Below are 19,259 nucleotides of genomic sequence, written 5' to 3' on the forward strand. Positions count from 1 at the left end.
GTCAACTTTGCTCATGTTGATAAAAACTGAGCAAGGAAGGTTGTCCCTGTTTTCAGCCTTGTAGAACCATTGATCTTTGTTGGGTTCCCTGGAAGTGTGACAGACTGTGATGCTGCTTATTCTACAGGGTCCTTGGCTACTTATTAGTGAGTCTGATGCTGAAAGATGCTATCAGTGATCACAGAAGCTGCTGTAACTCCTTGAAATTACTATTTCCAGAAGACACTGCAGGCCATGATCCTCACAGAGCAATAGTGTTAACACTTCTTTCCTCCAGGATATTCTGTGTCCCAGAGAGGGCAGTTAAAAATGTTTGCACCCCTATGCTCCAATATCACTGTGAGCACCAAGAGCTACTGCTACTGAGCAAAGCTATTTTATCCCTTAATGTCCAAAGTGAACCTCTAGATGCATCACAATATAGTTCTAGGACTCCTCACCTCAATGAGACCCAGATACACCAACAAAAAAACATATGCCTGTTCTCAATTCAGCAAAGCACCTTAGATTTCTCAGATTGAAAATTTTATAGGGTGAGAATAGACCCTCGAAATCATGCAGTAAGTAATTTGAGTAATGAATAAATTCAGGGCAGCTGAAGCTTACAGTTGCAATCTGCAAACAGAAAGGGCTGGAAAACAAATCAGATAGGCAACTCACTGGGAATTACGTATCCTCTGTACGTTTGAGATTCGTCTCCTATAGTTGTAAAACACAATGCTGCAATCATACCCATTTCTGTTCCTATGCTGGGGTCTGCATAATGGCAGAAAGCAGTGTCAGATGGGATTCCATATTCTGTGTGTGAGTGCAGAGCAGCAGAAGTGTTTGCTGTACACGTGGAGATGGCTGGTGCAGTGCTGCTGTCTGGCTGCTTCTCTGCATTGTGAGGACATGCTGAAAGCACACAGCGAAAATCTGCCTGTGACAGTGTTGGCCACAGGAGGAGATAATGAACAAAGCTGTTTAACTAACTTCACCCCTGGCTCGTGTCCTCTCTGCAAGTAGCAATTACAGTTGAGGTGTTACTTGCTGGGATCCCTGCTGAACAGCAGTTGTGGCTGGCAGTCCTGGGCTGCTTTGCATAATACCCAGTGAACAGTAACGGAGCTGAAGAGCAGACTAGTGATGCCCTGGAGAGACTCAGCCTCTTATTCTCTGGCTAATCTCCCTTCCATGCTCTGTTTAAGAATCTGGATTATTGCTTTGGGCAGCCTGGATCGTGGCTTTACCACATACATCCTCACCCTCTCGACATGTTCCTCTTCAGACATGTGAGCAGAGGCAAGGGGAGGCAATGGAGCTGAGATCTTACTTAGCTTGACAGAGGGGCAATATGAAACCAGCTCAGGCTGTGATGATAGCTTATACTCTCTTGTTGTAAAAATCAGGTAGGTAGCTCCTAGCCTTGCTCTGCACAAGGAGAAGTTTCTCCAAGAGCCAGAAGGAGGTAAAAGTTTCATTTCTTTCAGGTTTCACAGTTTTGGAAGGGTCAGGGCAATTCTCCAGTGGAAGAAGACCCAGGTGCTGGGGAATCAGCTCTCTGATGACTATTTGCTTTGGGAACTGTGTTTGGTCTAGAAGAGCTGAGGACAAATGTGTTCCCTGAGGCAACAGTATTTCAGCATGTTTGGGAGGAATTAGTAAACTCTGAGACAGAGTTCACCTGACCTGGGAGAAACAAAACCACTGCTGCTTCCAAAGGAAATGTTTAGCTCTAACTTTGTAGTAACTGGAAGCTGATGTAGCATCTCAGTAGTGAACAAAATATATTAAACACATACTCTTCTTTTCCAGATGAAGAATTAATACCTGCCTTGCTTTCTCTAGCCCTGCTATCTTCTAGGGACAGGTTAATTCTACCTCATTTTCAGTGAATAACACAAATTTTTTAGGCACTGTGTAACAGCAATCAGGTCACACTAAGCCAAACTTTCTTGGTGCCAGCACACTTTACTTTCCAGAGAAAAATTTCATTTAGTTTTTGTGATTTCCTCTCTAGCTTGCTCAGTGTGCTGCCAGACTGCACATACTGCCTCTTTGAGTGAAGAAATAAAACCACAGATGCAGGCTAAGAAATCTACAGCTTCTGCTCTTCTTCATGAGTGACAGACATATAGGTTTACTGGCTGTCAGAGGAGGTGAGAGGAAGATACCAGTAGTTACTTATTCATGGAAGAGGCTGGAACATGATTAGTTTTTGGTGGAAGACTGGTACTGTATGCTGGATATTCAAAGGGGCAGTTATGTCAAAATATTGGTGGAATTATAAGAATAAGACTAAAAATGAGAGGTGAAGGAAATGAAATGACTACCTGGAGTTTTGTGTTCTGTCCGTGCTGGTGGATGCTGTAGAAGTAACAAAGGTTAAGATTCGGATGCTAGCTGTTCTGTCCTCAGCAGGGTGATCTGAGGAGGCTTTTGAAGAGAAAGCAGGAATGGCTGAAGGGATAAAATACTTTGAGGTTGTGTTACAATCCACAGACAAAACCAGTGAGACCAAAGTGGGTCCTGGAATGTTACAAGTGGGAAATGAGCTGGTTCAGTGAAAGCTTTGACTTGTACTTTACAGCTTCATTAGTCTACAGGAACTAATTGTGTGGCTTACCCTAAAGAAAAACAAAAAGCAAAATAATGAATTCTCACTCTAGTTTTAACACTTTTGTAGACTTTTAATAGTCTGTAATGCACTCTTAAAGATGCACTCGAAGTAAGGACTCTTCAACATGTACTTAGAACAAGTTAATGTCTTTACACAGTTCTGAGTTGAAGCCCTATGGGTGTAGTGTTGTTGTGCTTTGATTTAATGAAGTTCTGTTGGGAACCTTCCCTTCTAGACAACTTATTTGAAACTTGGTAAGGATAAAACCTCTAAGATGCCACTGACTGTGTCATTTGATGGGATTCTCGAGGCTGTTTCAACCTTATCAAGTGTAACAGCAAGTGGGGGATGAGGTTTTCTTCCAGTTTAACCCCAGACAGCAACTAAGCACCACACAGCCACTTGCTTGCTCCTCTGTTGGGATGGGGAAGAGAATGAGAAGAGTAAAAAGTGGGAAAACTCATGGGTTGAGGTACAGACAGTTTAATAGGTAAAGCAAAAGCCATGCAAACCCAGGAATTCCTTCCCCACATCCCATGGGCAGGCAGGGGTTCAGCCATCCCTGGGAAAGCAGGGCTCGGTCACGTGTCATGGGTACTTGGAAAGACAAATGCCATCTCTCCAGACATCCTCCCCCTTCCTCCTTCTTCACCCAGCTTTATATGCTGAGCACGACATCCAATGGTGTGTCATATCCCTTTGGTCACTGTTTGCAATAGGACCACTTTTACTTCCTCCAACCTGGCTTGAACTGAAATGAGGGAAAACAGGGAAAGGAGAGCTGTAGCTTGGGCAAGAAATAACTCTTCTAAAGGAAAAAACATTGAATTTTATATTTTGGCTCTGTGAGTGTGTGCATGACAGCACCAGGAGGGCAGCCCTATCTTCGTGGAGGTGAGCCTTGAAGGAATTACATACCATGTTCTTTCTGGCAGATAATGGGGAAGTTAGAGAGGCCCTTTAAACCATGGTTTGCCTCGAGTTTTTTAATGGTACTTAGAAGTTCTTGGTAGCACAGACATAAAGTAGCTATAAATTCTACTTCCAGTGTCTTTGCATGTCCTTTACTGAACCAGCTGACAGCCTGCATTGAAGGCTTAGCTGAGCACGGCTTCACAGGAACTGTGTATAATTCTTTATTACCTGAGTCACTGGGAAGATAAGCAATAAAGCCTCAATTTCCAATTCTCAGGCGAATCCCCAGGCAAGACAAAAGTTTGCCCAAATGAGTTTCTCCTCTTCCACCTAAATCATTGTTCACTTTCCAGTGAGTGTTTTAAGCTTAAAATGCTATTGCAGAATAACCCAGGACCTCAGTTCCAGAGGTCTTATCTGCTGTTTGTCTTTTTGTTCTCACTATGGATGAGCTGGAAAGGTTTGTTGCAGGCAAAGCTGTAGGTTTGTAGCTCCGTTTCATCCCCTCTGTGATTCCAGTTAGCTGCACTGTTGAACCAGGGCAGATGCTCTGCCAAACATCAAGAGGACTCCCATCTGGAATGCTCTGGGATGTCCTTCAGCTTCCAGTGGGGACACCCCTTTAAGTGCTCTCTGTTCTTGACTCACTGCCATGGCTGAAAGCACAGAATTCCTGAGTTCTCTTCCTGGCCTTTATTCAGAGGTATAATCATAAATATTTCATGACAAAAGGTTTCAAAGTCTCTTACTTCAGTATTTGATCTAATATTAAGCTGTGAGTAAGGAGAGGTTTTATCAAGCGATAGATGAGAACAGTCGTGTGATTGTGTCCTTACCCATCTCTTCCCTCTCAGTGTATTAAAGCCCTTACTGAGGTGCAAACTTCTCACTTCAGGGTGCGTTTCCAGGAGCTGGATACTCCCCCTCATATTGCCTCCATGTTGTTTGGAGAAAAGTGGTGATTTTTGATGTTCCAAGAGCCATGTGCATCTCCTGAGTGGAGAAGAAAGCCGTCAGAGGGACAGATGGGCATCTTGAAACTTAACAACTGGGATGCAGGAGCTGCTTGTGGAACGTGTTCAGTTGTACATTGATGTGAGTCCGTTAGATACCAGGTACACACAGCAGCAGCAGAGAGACCTTTCCTCCAAGGTAACTGGTCTGGCAGATAAGCTTTATGCCAATGAAAGTGGAACTTGGCTTAGACATTTCTGTCCTTACCCGGGATTACTTGGCTCTTTCCACCATGTGCAGTTGCAACTCGAGAGGCACAATGTCAGCTTACGTGGTTGCTTTAGCTGTGTATCTATCTGAAATACATACATGAGGGGGAAATGTTGCAAAGGTGTTTTTTAAAATCATTTCATAAAAGTAAATCTGGATTAATTTGAGTTGTGGAATCCTTCCCACACCAAGTTAAAAAGAGGGGAGTTGGGGAGTTTGAAGTTTCAAACTTGCTGTGTTTTGATACATTATTTGAATCCCAATGTTAGTCTTGTCCTGCAAGCAGTGTTCTTGCAATTAACCTTGAAATCTGAATATGCTTTACCTTTTCCAGTGGAAGTGCTGGGAAGTGTAAGCCTGGCACATTGGAGTTCAGACAGAACCTTGCACAGGGAATACTTGCAATGACCAGGATTAATTATTTGGTCTCTCCTGCTTCTAACTTTCCTTGAATCCCCAGAGTAAACTGCTGCTTGATCAGAGCAAATCAGCATGTTGGTATTTGCTTTTTTTTGCATTTGATACTGTTTGGGAAAGTGCTGCCAGGTTGGCTCAGAGGAGGGGAACATCTGTGACAGATGAGCTTGATGCTGAGGTATGCGTTTTGGGAGAAGCACTCTTTACCCACGTTAGCATTTTGTACAAGTGCAGAGTGAGGGAAGGAAATAAATGTGAATCTTGAAAGCAGAGTTGATTGGAAAGGCTGCATTTGTAAGCAAAGTGGGTTATAAAACTGGAGCTGACAGAGCCTTTTAAAAAGCTTGTGCTAACTTCTGATTTAGTGTTCTGTGTCTTGGAGGATCAGAGCTGGAGGGCTGCATGCATTGCCTGCCACAGTGTTGTGTGTGTTTAAAAATAGCTGTAGACCAGCCTCAAGGATGCCAATACGTAATGGGCAGAAATCCATGTTCTTCAGAACCTCATGAGTGAAGCTGAATAAAAGCCACTAAGAGGGTCCTACAGAAGCCATGAAACTGGAGATGGGGAGATGGTCCATGACTTGGCTGTTGATTGAGGCGGCGTCAGTAGTACAGGCAGCCAAGGAACCCAGAGGAATTTGTCTGCCAGTGGGAACAGACAGTTTCTATTGCAAACTGCAGACTATCTGAGACTAGTTGAAGATGGGTGTGTGTCCTGGACAGCAACAGGGCTTTGTACTCAGCAAAGGTTGGCACCATCCCATGCTAGATGGACTAAATTTTGACATGTGCAATGGTGAGGACAGGTTCAGATCTAAGTATGAAATAAATATTGCTTTCTGGCAGATGTTTCAAACCCATCCTTTGAGCAGAACTGTTGCACTTAAATCTTGTTTAGTTTTGGAATGGTAATACCCAAGGGCAGAGGTGGCAGTGCACAGTTGCTGCTCATGCTAGCTGGGCTGGTTTGCAAGGGAAATTTATTTTTCTCTGCATAATAACTTCTTACAGGACTAAGGGAATGTGTTGGTGCCCACCACCACTTTCATTCCCCACACACTGTTTGCTGTACCCATCTGCCTACAGCTTTAATATCGCTCTCATTAAAGAAGTCCCACATCAATTGCATGAAGAGAAGTGGGGTGGGCTGCCCTGGAGCCCTAATACTGTGCAGGCCAACAATGGCCCCAGTGTTCTTTCAACTGATGATTAAATACTTGGCTCATGAATACCAATATTATGTAATTCCAAAATCAAGTCAGCAAATTGTGACCATATGGAAGACTCTCTGTTTGGGAAGATTTGAGTCTACCATAGTCAGTCTGAAGAACAAAGTAGGCTTCTCATCAAGAGCTGGTGAGAGCAGCAGTAGTGACTTAATCCTCTGCCTCTCCTCATGCCTGTCACCTCCCAGCTTGAGGTTAAAAGTGTGATCCAAAGGCCTGTGGGGTTGTGTGAGTAGGCCTAGGACTGTTGTGTTTGCTTGAGCCCTGGCAGTCTCAGCTGTGCTGCCTCTTTCAAGATCATTTAATCATTGGTGCGATGGGCAATGATTGCAGATGGACACTAGCAGAATGTCTTCTTGCTGGGACACCTAATTTGAACAGGCACTGAGTGCATCCAGTCATCCCTGTATTCATGGTCTTGATGCTGAACTGCACTGATGGTTCTCCTTGGTTGACTCTCAAAATTATGTTTTCTGTTGAAGTGCTGCAGCAGGGAAAGGCACTGACCAGTTTGTGGCAGGCAGAAAAATCACACACATGACTGTAATTAGCAGCAGCTTCAGACAACTGTTGGGTGTATTCATCTGCAGCAGGAAAAATTACAGTTTCAGTCTGAATTTATTCTTGTCCACAAGCAGAGTGAAGCCGGAGGGAAAAGAATGAGCTCAGTGAGGGAGCATGGACAGAACGTCTCTGACAGACCACTCACAACTAATGAGGAGTGAAACTTCCTTCTGTGGACGTGGTGGTGTCATTGGGTGGCTAAAGGTACCTTTCAAAACAGGAGTATGTCTGTCACCTACCAAAAAGCATCTCTCAATGCTAAGGAAAGCCTTCCACCTGGTGGATGTTTCTCTGTGAAAATACTGTCTTTCAGTATGAGCGGCCTTTCTTGATGCAGCAGAAAGATCACCAACAACTTTTTTCCCTCTCTTCCCTAGTTTTACCTGAAAGCTTCTGGATAATAGACTTGAGAAGACTGGAAAAAAGATTTTTGTGGATGGATTTTTTTTTCTTCTCTGCCTTTTCTGCTGCTTTGCCAGAGATGTTCTTTTACAAGTGCTTTATGAGTGAGGGAAGGACAGAGCAAAGGAGGAAAAGTTTCTAAAGTAAACATTTTTCCTCCCAAAACAACTCAGAAAGAACAACAACAGTTTCAAGGTTTTAAAACTAGGGAAAAATAGATCAATTGCCTGTCAGCATTGCTCGTGTGGGTAAATTTCTGCATTGGAAGGACGGGCTGCAAATGGAAGGGAAAGGAGGGGTGGGCAGTGCTGGGAGATGGGCCGCAGTACCATCACCTCAGATGGTCCCTTGGCAGCCTTCAGTGATTAACAGGAGGTGGCTCCCTGCAGTGATTACTGTGTTTTAAGCAGCTTGGTCCAGCTCGGAGCAATTACCCGGCTGCCTGGGCACTGGGAGCACAAGCTCTGGGCTTTGATGCCTTTGGGATATTAGCTGACACCAGTGTGATCCAAGACAACTGGAAGCCAGTGCTGGTGAACATTGTCTCTTACTTGATTCTGAGAGGCTGAAGATGCTGATTGTTTCACAAATCAGTTAGCAGTTCTTTCAGAAGAAGGACCAGGCTGTCATGTTCTCTTTGCTGCCTTTTCTGTAGGTCCCCATCAGTGGTCTTTGGCACACTTCTCCTTTTCACCCTTCCTGCTGAAGATTCAGCCAGCACAGATAGTGTCTCTAATGCAGCAGGTTTGTTTGACATCAGGGCTAATAAGCAATTATCTAAATCTTGGAGCAGGCTCTTTCAGACCTGATTGTTGGTTGTTTGGGGTTTTTTCCACCAAGCAAGCCTGGCATAAAATTCCATCTGCCTAATTTGCAAATGCAATTGCTTTAATTATGCATCCAAATTGGGAAAGTGTATGTTCAAAAAGATAGATAGCTAATTCCATGCATGTAAGATGATAATGCCTATACAAATTAGCTGTATACTCCAAAGCCTGCTTTAAAAGCAGAAATCCTTTCTTCTTGTAAGCTTACAGTAGTTAAGACAGTCTGTACACCAGTTTGGTTTGATGGTTTGTTGCACACAAAGGGATAATTTTCCTTGCCCAGAGCTAACTCCTGCCAACAAGGACCAGAACACAGGGGTTGGAGTGTACCTGCTGCTACATTCAGGAAATGTTCTGCCCCAGGAGATGGCAGGTGCAGGAAGTGTGATGGAGCAGTGGGAGCTGAGGGAAGAGAGACAAAGGAATGTGGATTGTGATAACTGATGGTGAAGACAGTGGGTGAAGCCTGGAGAATGGGCCAGACAGCTCAGCCAGCTGCATCAGCAGCCTCTGCTTCGCTGTGCCAGTGTTCTGCCCTGAACTCACTTGTTTGGACCGTGGTAGCAAACCCCAGTAACGGTGTTCCTCGCGCCCCGTGTGAGGTTACCCTGTGAGCACGCTGAGACTCAGTTCCTGCAGCTCCAGCCCGGTGCTGCCAAACCAGCACTGCTCTTCCCAGGCGGTGCCAGGTCTGGCTTTGTCCTCATGGTTTGTTCCTTTTCTTTTTGTGCAGATGAGCAACAAAAGGTCAAACAGCTTCCGCCAGGCCATCCTTCAGGGGAACAGGAGGCTGTGCAGCAAGGCGCTGCTGGAGGAGACGGGGCTGAGCCTCTCGCAAAGGCTCATCCGGCACGTTGCGTACGAGACCCTGCCACGAGAGATAGACCGCAAGTGGTACTACGACAGCTACACCTGCTGCCCCCCGCCCTGGTTCATGATTACCATCACTATTGTAGAGGCAAGTACCCTAATGCCTTCTCTGGGAACCCATGTCACACTGCCAAAGGGTTTGCTAGGACAAGGACAAGCGCTAGAGTGGGACTCGTTTAGACCCAGACAAGGACAAGCCTGAAGCTGGTAGGTGTCTGACTCAGTGGCTGTTGTGTCAGAGAAAGCCTCATACAGATTTATAGCAATATGTTGCAGGTTCCTCAAAACAGGCAATTTCCATGCTGTGTGAGGATGTCAATGAGAGGAAAATTATTGTACATTTGACTTGCTTCTCCATGATTTTGAGCCTCAAAGTGCTTTTCAGCAAGAAAAGGCATTTGCTAACCATGGATTGTCCCTGCTCTTCCAGGTTGCCTTTTTTCTTTACAATGGTGTGGTGTTAGACAGATTTGTGCTGCAAGTCACCCATCCCTTATACCTGAAGAATGCGTTACTCTACCATCCTCAGCTCCGTGCTCAGGCTTGGAGGTACCTAACCTACATATTCATGCATGCAGGGTGAGTACTCACACGTTGCGGAGAATCCCCATAGCTCAGGTTCCCCAGAGTGGGGAGGAAGATGAAGTATTAGAACCAGCTCCGAAATAAATTTTTAAAAATCAATTCTAGATTGCATATAAAAATCTGAAGCTGTTGTGGACTGTTGGACAATGAGGGGCAAACCTTTGCAGCTCTCTGAAGGGAGGAGGCAACAGAACCTTAACAGATGCTGCTCTTCTCCCCAGCAGTGTTGGGACTGCATCTTCTTATTATGCACTTACTTCACAGCATGCTTCCTAAAACTCACCAGATTGAAGCCCAGTGTCCCTCTGGAGAAGCTGTGCAAGTGGTAGAAAAAATCTGGAAAGATGCTAAACTGCTATTTAAAACCATGGTGTATTCTTCCTAGACCTCCTCTTTGAGGTTGGAAAAGTCAATTCCCTGTGCCTATGGTATATCATTGTTTAGTATCGTCCACTCTGTAGGGACTGAGATAATGCCTAGAAGCTTGAATCAGGATTGAACTCCTATTTTGTACACACTATCCAAACACCAGTGTTCTGAAGAGTTGACAGTCTCAGCTGACCAGATGGACAGAGCATGGTCCATCTAATACAGAATGAAGATGGACAATAAAATAAGTCCTCCATCATCCTAAGGGAGGTATGTAGCAGGCTTGGGAAGAGAATACAAGGCGTGGGGATTTTAACTCTGTTCTTCTTGACCGTGCCAGTCCTCCCAAGATTCGGAGAGGCTTAATTGTGTGATGTTTGTGATGCCACGGTGATGGGTGAGTGGCACAGCAAAGTTCACTCCTGTACAAAACACACTACCCCCACTGAATAGTTTCTCAGATCATTATCTTCACACATTCCTGGAAGATAATTACAATTTTCTTTAATTCTGTCATTGAAAGATCACAGCAACATGCTCTTTAGCAGTAGTTTATAGTTTGAAACTGAATAAAGACCCTTTGTTTCTATGCTCCCATTAGTCAATGTTCTCCTATGAAAGGCCAGAAAGATCAGGCTGATCTTTTCCATTTTCAGTGTCTCTGATGGGAGACATGCTGATGTCTCTTCTCTGCCATGATAACTGTCTCTGTCTGTAATTGCCCTTGAGCACAAGATGTGCCTCACGTCTTTGGATAAAAATCATAGGACAGAACAGACTCACTCAAGGAGAGTTGAGGAAAAACATCACAGTTGAAACTTTTGCATGTGGCAACATCTGCAGTCTGCATGCTAAATCCCTCTGAAGTCCACTGTGTGCAGGTTTGATCTGCAAATGGGGTCTGTTGGTCTTAGACGTGAGGCTGGTTCTGTAAAATGGGAATTTGAAGTTTCTGTCACTGAGGATGTGGGGAAAACTGACCTTGTAAAAGGAGGAAACGCTGTGTTTTAGCTAGTTAGTTAATTTGTATCTGGGTTTTTGTCTGGTGGCGGTGGTGTTCTTACTCCAAGCAACGTGGGTACGTAAGTGATACAGCAGATAGCCACATTGATACCCACAATGAAGAGAAGCACCTGCACAAGGACAGCTTCTGCAATGTTTAGATGTCCTCCTGTACCACCTGTGGCACCTTTCCTAACCCATGCAGTATGAGCCTTTCCTGTAGCAGGCAGCACTCCAGCACTCTTCATCTCTATGGGCTAAAAATACCTCAGGGTTATTTCACATCTGTGTCTGGCTCAGAGATGAGCAGTGGGGAAGGTGGTGTGCAGGGCACTCACTGGTTTTGTGATGGATTCCAAGTTCTTTAGCTACGTGGTTTTCAAAACAATGGAAAGTCCTGCTGCAACAATAAACCCCATGATTTATCTGCAGTGTCTGGAGTTAGGCTGAATGTTCATTTAGTACTGACTTCTGTGTGTTAAGCTCCTTTCATATCAGGAGACAGATAAATCTTAGAAAGGTAATAACATTTGTTAGTGGAAGCCCATCATTCTCCTCTGTTTTCAAATGAGGGGCTAACACAATGCCATGAGGTCTATTGTTATCCTGCTTCCAGCTGAGACTTTAAAATGGTAATGTGGACTGCTCCTTAATTTAGAGCACTCAGTCTGGTTTTTTGAAGAGCAAGTGACAGCCATAAGGTGTCCAAGAAGACAGCAGTTGCTAAGGCTTGGCTGCCTGTACCTCTAGAAGGATTCCAAAAATGCCTGGGCTGTGTGTTGGTCCTGCTGGAGCTTTGTCAAGGGCTGAAAAGGCAGCAGAGCTGTAAATTCTGCCCTCATGCTTTCATGGAGAGCAGCCCTTGATGATCTGGGGCCCACGCATTTGTAACACTGCCATAACTAATGACTTGCATTGATGCTTAGGCCCTTTTATTTGGTCCCAGGGAAGGAGAAAGTCTTTAATAAATCAATGAAATTGTCATTTCAAGAATGACGCATTCAGCACTGGCAAAGGCTAATTATATTTTATGGGTGCTTATTGACTGTGGAGCCTTCAAAGCTCTTAGCATGATGGGGAGAAGAAGTGAATTGGACCACTCCTGGAAAGTCTTTTAAGAACAGCTGTGAATCAGAGCAGTCACTTCAGAGTCTAGATAAACTTTGCTGAGCTCTCACAAAAGCTTCCTTTGAGAAAGAAGACCTGGTGCTTTGTGTGAAAATGTCAGGTGCCTCATGATGCTGACTGTGTGCCAGCCAAAACTTCTCTGTCCTCTCTGTAAAAGGGCACTTGGATGCTTTGGCTTTTCTCTGTGGTCTCAGTTTGACCTTTGCTGACTGTTCCTAATCTAGTTACTAAGTTCTGTGAACATACAGGATCATAACAGGTACCAGAATATGCCTGTGCCCACTGGCTTCAGAAATCTTGAGCAAGGTAATGAAAACACTCAGCTATATGGAGCAGCTTCCCATGATGACAAATTGTGGTTCTGATGCCTCATGCAGGAGGGAAATTTATCCTTGGAGAGGAACTCAGTGGAAGCAAACCTGTTGAGATATCCGGAAAGGACTGTTTCCTGCAGTATCATTTCTAACAGTTTTTTTCTGGTCCAACTCTCAGTTCTCATTTAGGAGGCAGTTCTGTCACTGCTGTGTCTCACCATCAGCGTTTTCACTGATGGGTATGGGAAATTGCTATGGCAACATGAAGAGAGACCAAAACAGGGAAAATGCAGATAACTTAAACCAGAGATTGCTGGTGGCTGGCTGTGAGCAATCCTTTTCTAGTATAAAATAGGACATAGATTTTCAATGCACTGGCTGTTTCGCACTCTTTCCCAGAAGCGATGCTAGCCGCCTCTGTTAAGGGTACTGCTGCATCATCTAGGTTCCCCCTGCCTTGTAAGTAGAATCATGCTACACCCCTGTGTCCAGTGTGATGTGGCCACTCAGCAAGGTCACAGCTGTGGGACCAAGGGTAGATGTCAGGCACTAGCAGAGTGTGGAGAGAGATCGTGTTCAGGGGCCAGGTGTTGTGACATCACTGGGAGATCCTACAGGTAAATATTTGTATAGAGCTTTGGAAAGGACAGGACAGTTCTGGTAAGTACTGCACTGGAAACTGCTGCACTGGAATCTTCCCCACATACACACTGCTTAGCTGTCACACTCTCCCTCTACGCTGCAAGGGGCCCTGCACAATGGCACAGAGGGGGTTTTCTACAAGATTAGTCTCCACCCAACCTTTCCTGTTGTGTTCAGGAGGACTTTTGTAAAGGAAACAAGGGTTGTAGGTAAGTAGAGAGCTTCAGTGAATATACCTTGTGTCTCACGGGTAACTGTACCAGAGACCACACTGAAGCAGGCACAGCAGAGAGGAGTGAGGGTCAGATAGCACAGACAGTAAAGCAGCATTATGTGTCACAAGGAAATGGCAACTCTCTCTGGCCTGATAGGCTTACCTGGCTCTTGACTTTGTATCTTCCTCCCTCCCATCATGGCTGCACAGTATATGTGGGGAAAGCTGTGTCATTAGGAGGGCAGAAGAGAGGAGCAGGTCAGGTTTCTGGCTTCTGTTCCAGACTCTGCTGCCATCTTGCTGGTTTTTTTGACAAGTCGGTTAACTTCTTCAAACTCCCTACTTTAAAAAAAAGAAAGGAAAAAGAAGTCATCTCACTAAGAGCAAACTGTGCTGTGAGGTCTTTGGTTGAAAGAATCTGATGGATATAAAAAAGATAATGAGCAGCAAAGAGGGAAGAGACATCATAGCTCTTGGTCTGGTTTTTTTTCAGGAACTGTTCTTTTTCCCAGTCTTACAAGCTGGTGCTGTTTTATTTCCTTTCCAAGATCTCTCTCTCTCTCAAGGGTAGAAAAGGGAGACAAAGAGAAAAGAGGACAACTGTTGTTTTTCCTTGCCACAGGATAGAACACCTTGGACTCAATGTTGTCCTTCAGCTCTTGGTTGGGGTTCCACTGGAGATGGTGCATGGAGCTGCGAGGATCAGCTTTGTGTATGTTGCTGGAGTTGTGGCAGGTGGGTGATACCTCTGGATGCCCCTGATGGAGAAGTGTCTGAAAATAGTCTGCACTGTCTTTGTGTAGGAGCAATGTTCTGTGACATTTGGGTGTAGAAGAACAGTCACTCATCTTCTGTATGTTGAAATTATGTTGGAGGCTACCTACAATTTGACATCTGTTTGTAACTACCCAAAGGCTCTGTGTGTAGACCTGCCAAAACAGCCCCAACAACCTGTTGCTTCCTGTTGCTTTAAAATAGCTTTGCTTTAGATGGTCTTCCTGAGTGTGAAGGTCATGCTGATCCTGTCTGTAGAAGCCCAGAAGAGAGGTGGCTTCACAGGCTCCCTACATGAAGAGTGATTGGGGTTTTTTTAGGTCCTGGGCTGGTTCTTTTTCCATTTGTCCTGTGCTGTCTCCTTGCTACAGCCTGAGTAGGGAAGAAATATTTGGTTGTAGGATGTGAACAGCACACCGGAATCTGGAAATTCATTTAATCCTAAAGCCATGGGGTTTGATTGATTTTTAGTTTGTGCTGTATTGCTTTCCTTTACTTTTGGCATTTACAGCAGTTTGGAGGTGATGGAAGTTAGCTGACAACAAATCAACATCTAAACCAGGGAGAATGTGAGAACAACCAGGGGTCTCACAGTGCAACTCAGACCATGACTTAGTTCAAGATTTATGGTGATTTTTTCCCAGCTACATGGTTTTTATTTTTCCCATAATGAGCAGATAAAACCTTTGTAAAACGGGCTGCATTGGGTACTAATAAATCCTACATTCCACTAGATAATTGCACAAGGACACAGGGCTAAGCACGGTACAAACACCACGCTGTTTGATGCAGAGGAAGAAGTTAGCAGATCAGCTCTGTCATCCCTTGCCTGTTATTTTAATAAGCACTGAAGTGGTCCCCAGTCTGCAGCTGGTGAGGAACAAGACACAGACGTTTTCTGTCTCGAGCTTCCATGTTATTTAATCAGGGTGGAAGTGCCTTGTGCAGCGTCAGGTTGAAGATGCGGTGCTGCCTTGTAACCAGGGCCAAAAGCATCAGACTTGTCAGTACCACAGGACTGAGCTGGCTTCATGAGCCCATTGATTTCTGTGTCCCCCCTTTGCTTTCTCTGTATGTTACTGACCTGCAGCAATTAGCACAAAACAGGCAGTAGCAGGGATGTAGGGAGGGGAGAGTGTGTTTATTTGGCTGGCAGCTGTCACAAACCCTTGCTCTTTCCCCCAGGGTCCCTGGCGGTGTCAGTAGCTGATATGACTGCGCCTGTGGTGGGCTCCTCCGGAGGAGTGTACGCTCTCGTCTCGGCTCACTTGGCCAATATAGTCATGGTGAGTACCAGAGTGACTGTAACCTCCTCAGAAGAGAGCTGGGTCCAGTAGTCTGAAGGGGTTGGAACCAGGCCCTGACTCAGAGCATTCTGAGCTTGCCCCAGTTAAGAATTTTGTCTCACTGGTGTGGTCCTGGAATGGAAATATTACACTGCAGTTGGTGGCTTGGTATCTTGATGCCTGGCAGCTTGCCAGAAGAAACGAAAGGTTCTGGTAACCCAAGACTTGGTGGCTCTCCTTGAGGACCAGCAGATGTTTGGAGAGGGAGAAGCTGACTGGCTCTGCAGAAGTTGCAGACTTGTTTCTGTCTGCATGTGCCATTTCATGTTAGCAGGTACATAAGGAAATCCAGCGTGTGGGTGGGTCTGTGTTCAGAATATCCCTTATCTGCATTTGTAAAACCCAGCCTGAAGCTGAACCCTGGCGAGACTGCTGATGCCTCTCTGCTGTTTCACCCATAAAGTACTTCACAAAGGTCAGTAAATACCAGCAGCATCATTCCTCTAAGACCTAGGAACAGGAGCTCATCCAAGGTCCTCAGCTAGGTGGTGGCAAAGCCCAGCACATCTGCCTGCGTCACTGGGCTTTGCTGAAAGAGCTGTTTTTCTGCCACCAGGATTTGGTGTGGTTGTACAGGGCTGCATGTCTGCCCTGGGCCAGGAATGTCAGAGCAAAATAGCCATAGGAATGATGGCAGTGTGTCCTCCCCTGGGCCTGAGTGGGAAGGCAGTGTGAGTAGGCTGCAGTAGAGACAGAAGGGCTGTTTATCAATGCTGGAAATGTGTGTGTATGTGTGTGTGTGTGTGCACGGTGGTGCTTGTGTCAAGCCGAAAGGAAAACGTTGTATTTAATGCTTGCAGGCAGTGAAGTCAGCAGGCTGGGGCTGCAGCCACAACAGTGCTGCTCCAGGCAGCCTTGGAGCAGCTGGGAGCTGCTGGGGGACGTGGCTGGTTTCTCGAGCAGAAGACATCCCCTTTTGCTGACTTCAAGCTTTTTGGAGCATTAATGAGCTGGAGGAACGTTGCCAAATTAAGACAGTTTAAGTGACTGGCAGAGAGACGAGGAGTGGAGGAGAGGGGCACCCCCTGTATGACGGGGTTTCTGCTGGCAAAATGCCTCCCTACGTACAGTCGCTTCCAGTGTGACTTGTGCTCCCGGCTGCAGGGCCAACAGAAGCAGGTGGGAGCTTCCTCTGTCTCACACAGTCATGATGTAGAGACAGGGCTTCTTCACACTGAGATTCACAGTGTCAGAGGGGAACATGGGAGGGAATTTTGGGTTGTTTCAGAGGAAGAGGCTCTGCAGGAGGTGTGTGGGGAGTCTTCACAAGTTTCCTTCCCAGACTGCTTCAGACATTCACCTCCTCTAAATCTATTTAGCAATTACTACTACATCTTCATTACATGCTGCCTCTCTTCTCATCTGCAATGACTTTTACTGCCTTTCCCATTCCAATGAAGGGCATATTTGCTCCTCTTTCCCCCATTCTCTCTGCTCACTTAGAATCGAGCTGTGATGCTCCTGTGTGCTGAAAGATGTGCTGGCCTCTTACTGGTAGAGCACAGGGGCTTTGAGAACACTGGCAAGAGGATGGACTGTTGTGGGCAGGGTCTCTTGAATCTTCTGTTCCCTCATGTCTCCTGATAACAAAAGGAAATGAAAGCATTCCTGCTTGTAAAAATAAATATTCTTGGAATCAAATACATAAAATAACCAACAGGGGGAAGCAGTAAAGCATGTTACCCTAAGGAAAAGAGTGAGGAGAGGAATTCAAAACAGTTACATGGGACTGAAAATGGAAGGAAGCAGCACAGTATTAATCAGCATGAGATCAGAGCCTTCTGAATGAGTTACATGTCTCTGTGGAGAGAGAAAATGAGTTACTTATTTTGTAGAGATTGTGTTTTTGCAGTCACAGAAGTGATTTACAGACAGATCCCACATAAAACTTGAATATATGTAATACATATTGCAGAATATTTCCTCAGTGGGCTGAAAAGTCACTGGGTGTCATTAAAGTTAGGCTGAAGAGTTTGCAAGCACTTCCTTCAGTGAGATGAGTAGGTGGTATGTCCATTTAGTGACAATAACTACAATACTACTACTACTGATGTCATACATCTGGTTTCCCCAGAACATGATCTCTTTTTTGTCTTGGAAGGAGGAATTTTAACATTTCTTCCAGGATTTCCAGCTATTGTTCAGAGATTCTTATTCCACTATATTGATTAGTGACAAAGTCTGAAGACAGAGACCAAATCCAGGCTTCTTTATGGCACTGGTCCCTTAGTATGCTTTTATTGAGGTCTTTATTATTAATATGTGCTCTACAGAATATCCAAGTTGCAGGATTTTAGGCAGCTGGAGGGACAGGCAGTGGCATGGAGAAGGGCAGTAGGGCTTGAATGCCCAGAGGAATTACCTGGCAAGTGACAGTGAGGGACCTCCAAGTGAATCATCGTGAGCTGTGCTTGTGTCGAATGCTAGGTGCTACTTAACATGATTTTATTTGATGTGGCCTAATAAAATAGCATTTGGCAGGGTAGGTAAATTCAGGTATTTTCACAAGTCAGAAACTAAAGTGAAAGATCCCACTGACCTGTTCAAAGTCCATCTGAACAACAGAGAATGGCAAGGACCCCACCACACCAGCTGGATCTCAGGCAAGGCAAGTCAGTAATACTGTAAAGCAAAGAAGTTATGGAGTGGCAATAATTTGGACATCTGCAGTATATCCTTTGTGTATATCCTCTGTGACTGACAGAACTGTGTTTGTGTGGTAATCAGAGAGTTTACAGCCCGGTAGCAAAGGCCATGAAAAGGGTCTCAAGGGATTGGTGTCTGATTTTCTTCTAGTGCCCACCTGAATGTAAAATCCTCCAGGTCTGCATGCAGCATCACACTCTTTTCCTTGTCTCTTCCAGAACTGGTCAGGAATGAAGTGCCAATTCAAGCTGCTGCGCATGGCTGTTGCCTTGATCTGTAGTAAGTATCACACAGTACCTGGCACACATGCAGTCCTGTTCTGTTTGTCCTTGTTACAGGAGTTCATGCTGATTTGGAGAGTTTTGACTTTGCAGCAGGCTGGGTAGGAACTTGCAGCTGGACCTTCTGGCAGCAGAACCCAGGTCACTGTCAAATGCAGACTTTGACTTTCAACACAAGGATTTGTAAAGGAGGGTTTGTTGTCAGTCAGCACCTGCAGCTCGTGGGGTTTGTGAAGGTCTGGGACTTAAATGTCTCCTCTTTGAATTCACAAACAAGCAATGCCATCGCTTCCCAGCTCCCCTATGCTCACCATACAAGGCAGTTTCTCCCTCTGTCTCTTTAGGGATGCAGCACTGCCTGCAAGATGGACTGAAGAAGGGATAGACCTAAAGAATTAATGCCTTTTCCCTCCTTTGTTCCAGTGAGCTTTGAATTCGGAAGAGCTGTGTGGCTGCGATTCCACCCCTCCGCTTACCCACCGTGCCCACACCCCAGCTTCATGGCTCACCTGGGAGGGGTGATGGTTGGAATCACCCTTGGTGTTGTCATCCTGAGGAACTATGAGCAGAGACTCCAAGACCAGACTTTGTGGTGGATCTTCCTTTCTATTTATGTAATTTTTGTTTTGTTTGCCATCTTCTGGAACATTTTTGCCTACAGCCTGTTGGATTTAAAGCTACCTCCTCCTCCTTGAAAACAGGGGACAGAAAACTCAAGAGTGGAACTGATCTGTCAGCTTTGTTGAATGAATGAATGAAGATGGAGGATCTATTTTTGTATTTAACTTAGAGGAGGATGATTCTTATGAACACAAGTGTGTGCTGAAGGAGATGCTTAAAGATCTCATGAAAGAATGGGCTGATGGTTTGGTCACAGATCTAGCAGGTACTGTAATACTGGCTGGCCTG

The 19,259-nt window shown here is 45.2% G+C and overlaps 1 protein-coding gene across 2 annotated transcripts in view; it reads left to right on the forward strand.

Moving 5' to 3' along the window:
- Window positions 1-19,045, forward strand: part of RHBDL3 (rhomboid like 3) — a gene marked incomplete at both ends in the record, with an annotated part of 56,157 nt that extends 37,112 nt beyond the window's left edge. For both annotated transcript variants that reach the window (XM_084273518.1, XM_084273519.1), the window contains 6 exons: window positions 8,913-9,137; window positions 9,480-9,628; window positions 13,926-14,038; window positions 15,263-15,363; window positions 18,288-18,348; window positions 18,774-19,045. In XM_084273518.1, coding sequence (XP_084129644.1) covers window positions 8,913-9,137; window positions 9,480-9,628; window positions 13,926-14,038; window positions 15,263-15,363; window positions 18,288-18,348; window positions 18,774-19,045 — 921 coding nt within the window. The remainder of the gene's footprint in view (window positions 1-8,912; window positions 9,138-9,479; window positions 9,629-13,925; window positions 14,039-15,262; window positions 15,364-18,287; window positions 18,349-18,773) is intronic.
- Window positions 19,046-19,259: the final 214 nt, after the last annotated feature.

Source organism: Gallinula chloropus, assembly GCF_964237585.1.
Source record: "Gallinula chloropus genome assembly, chromosome: 20".
NCBI classification, from domain to species: Eukaryota; Metazoa; Chordata; class Aves; order Gruiformes; family Rallidae; genus Gallinula; species Gallinula chloropus.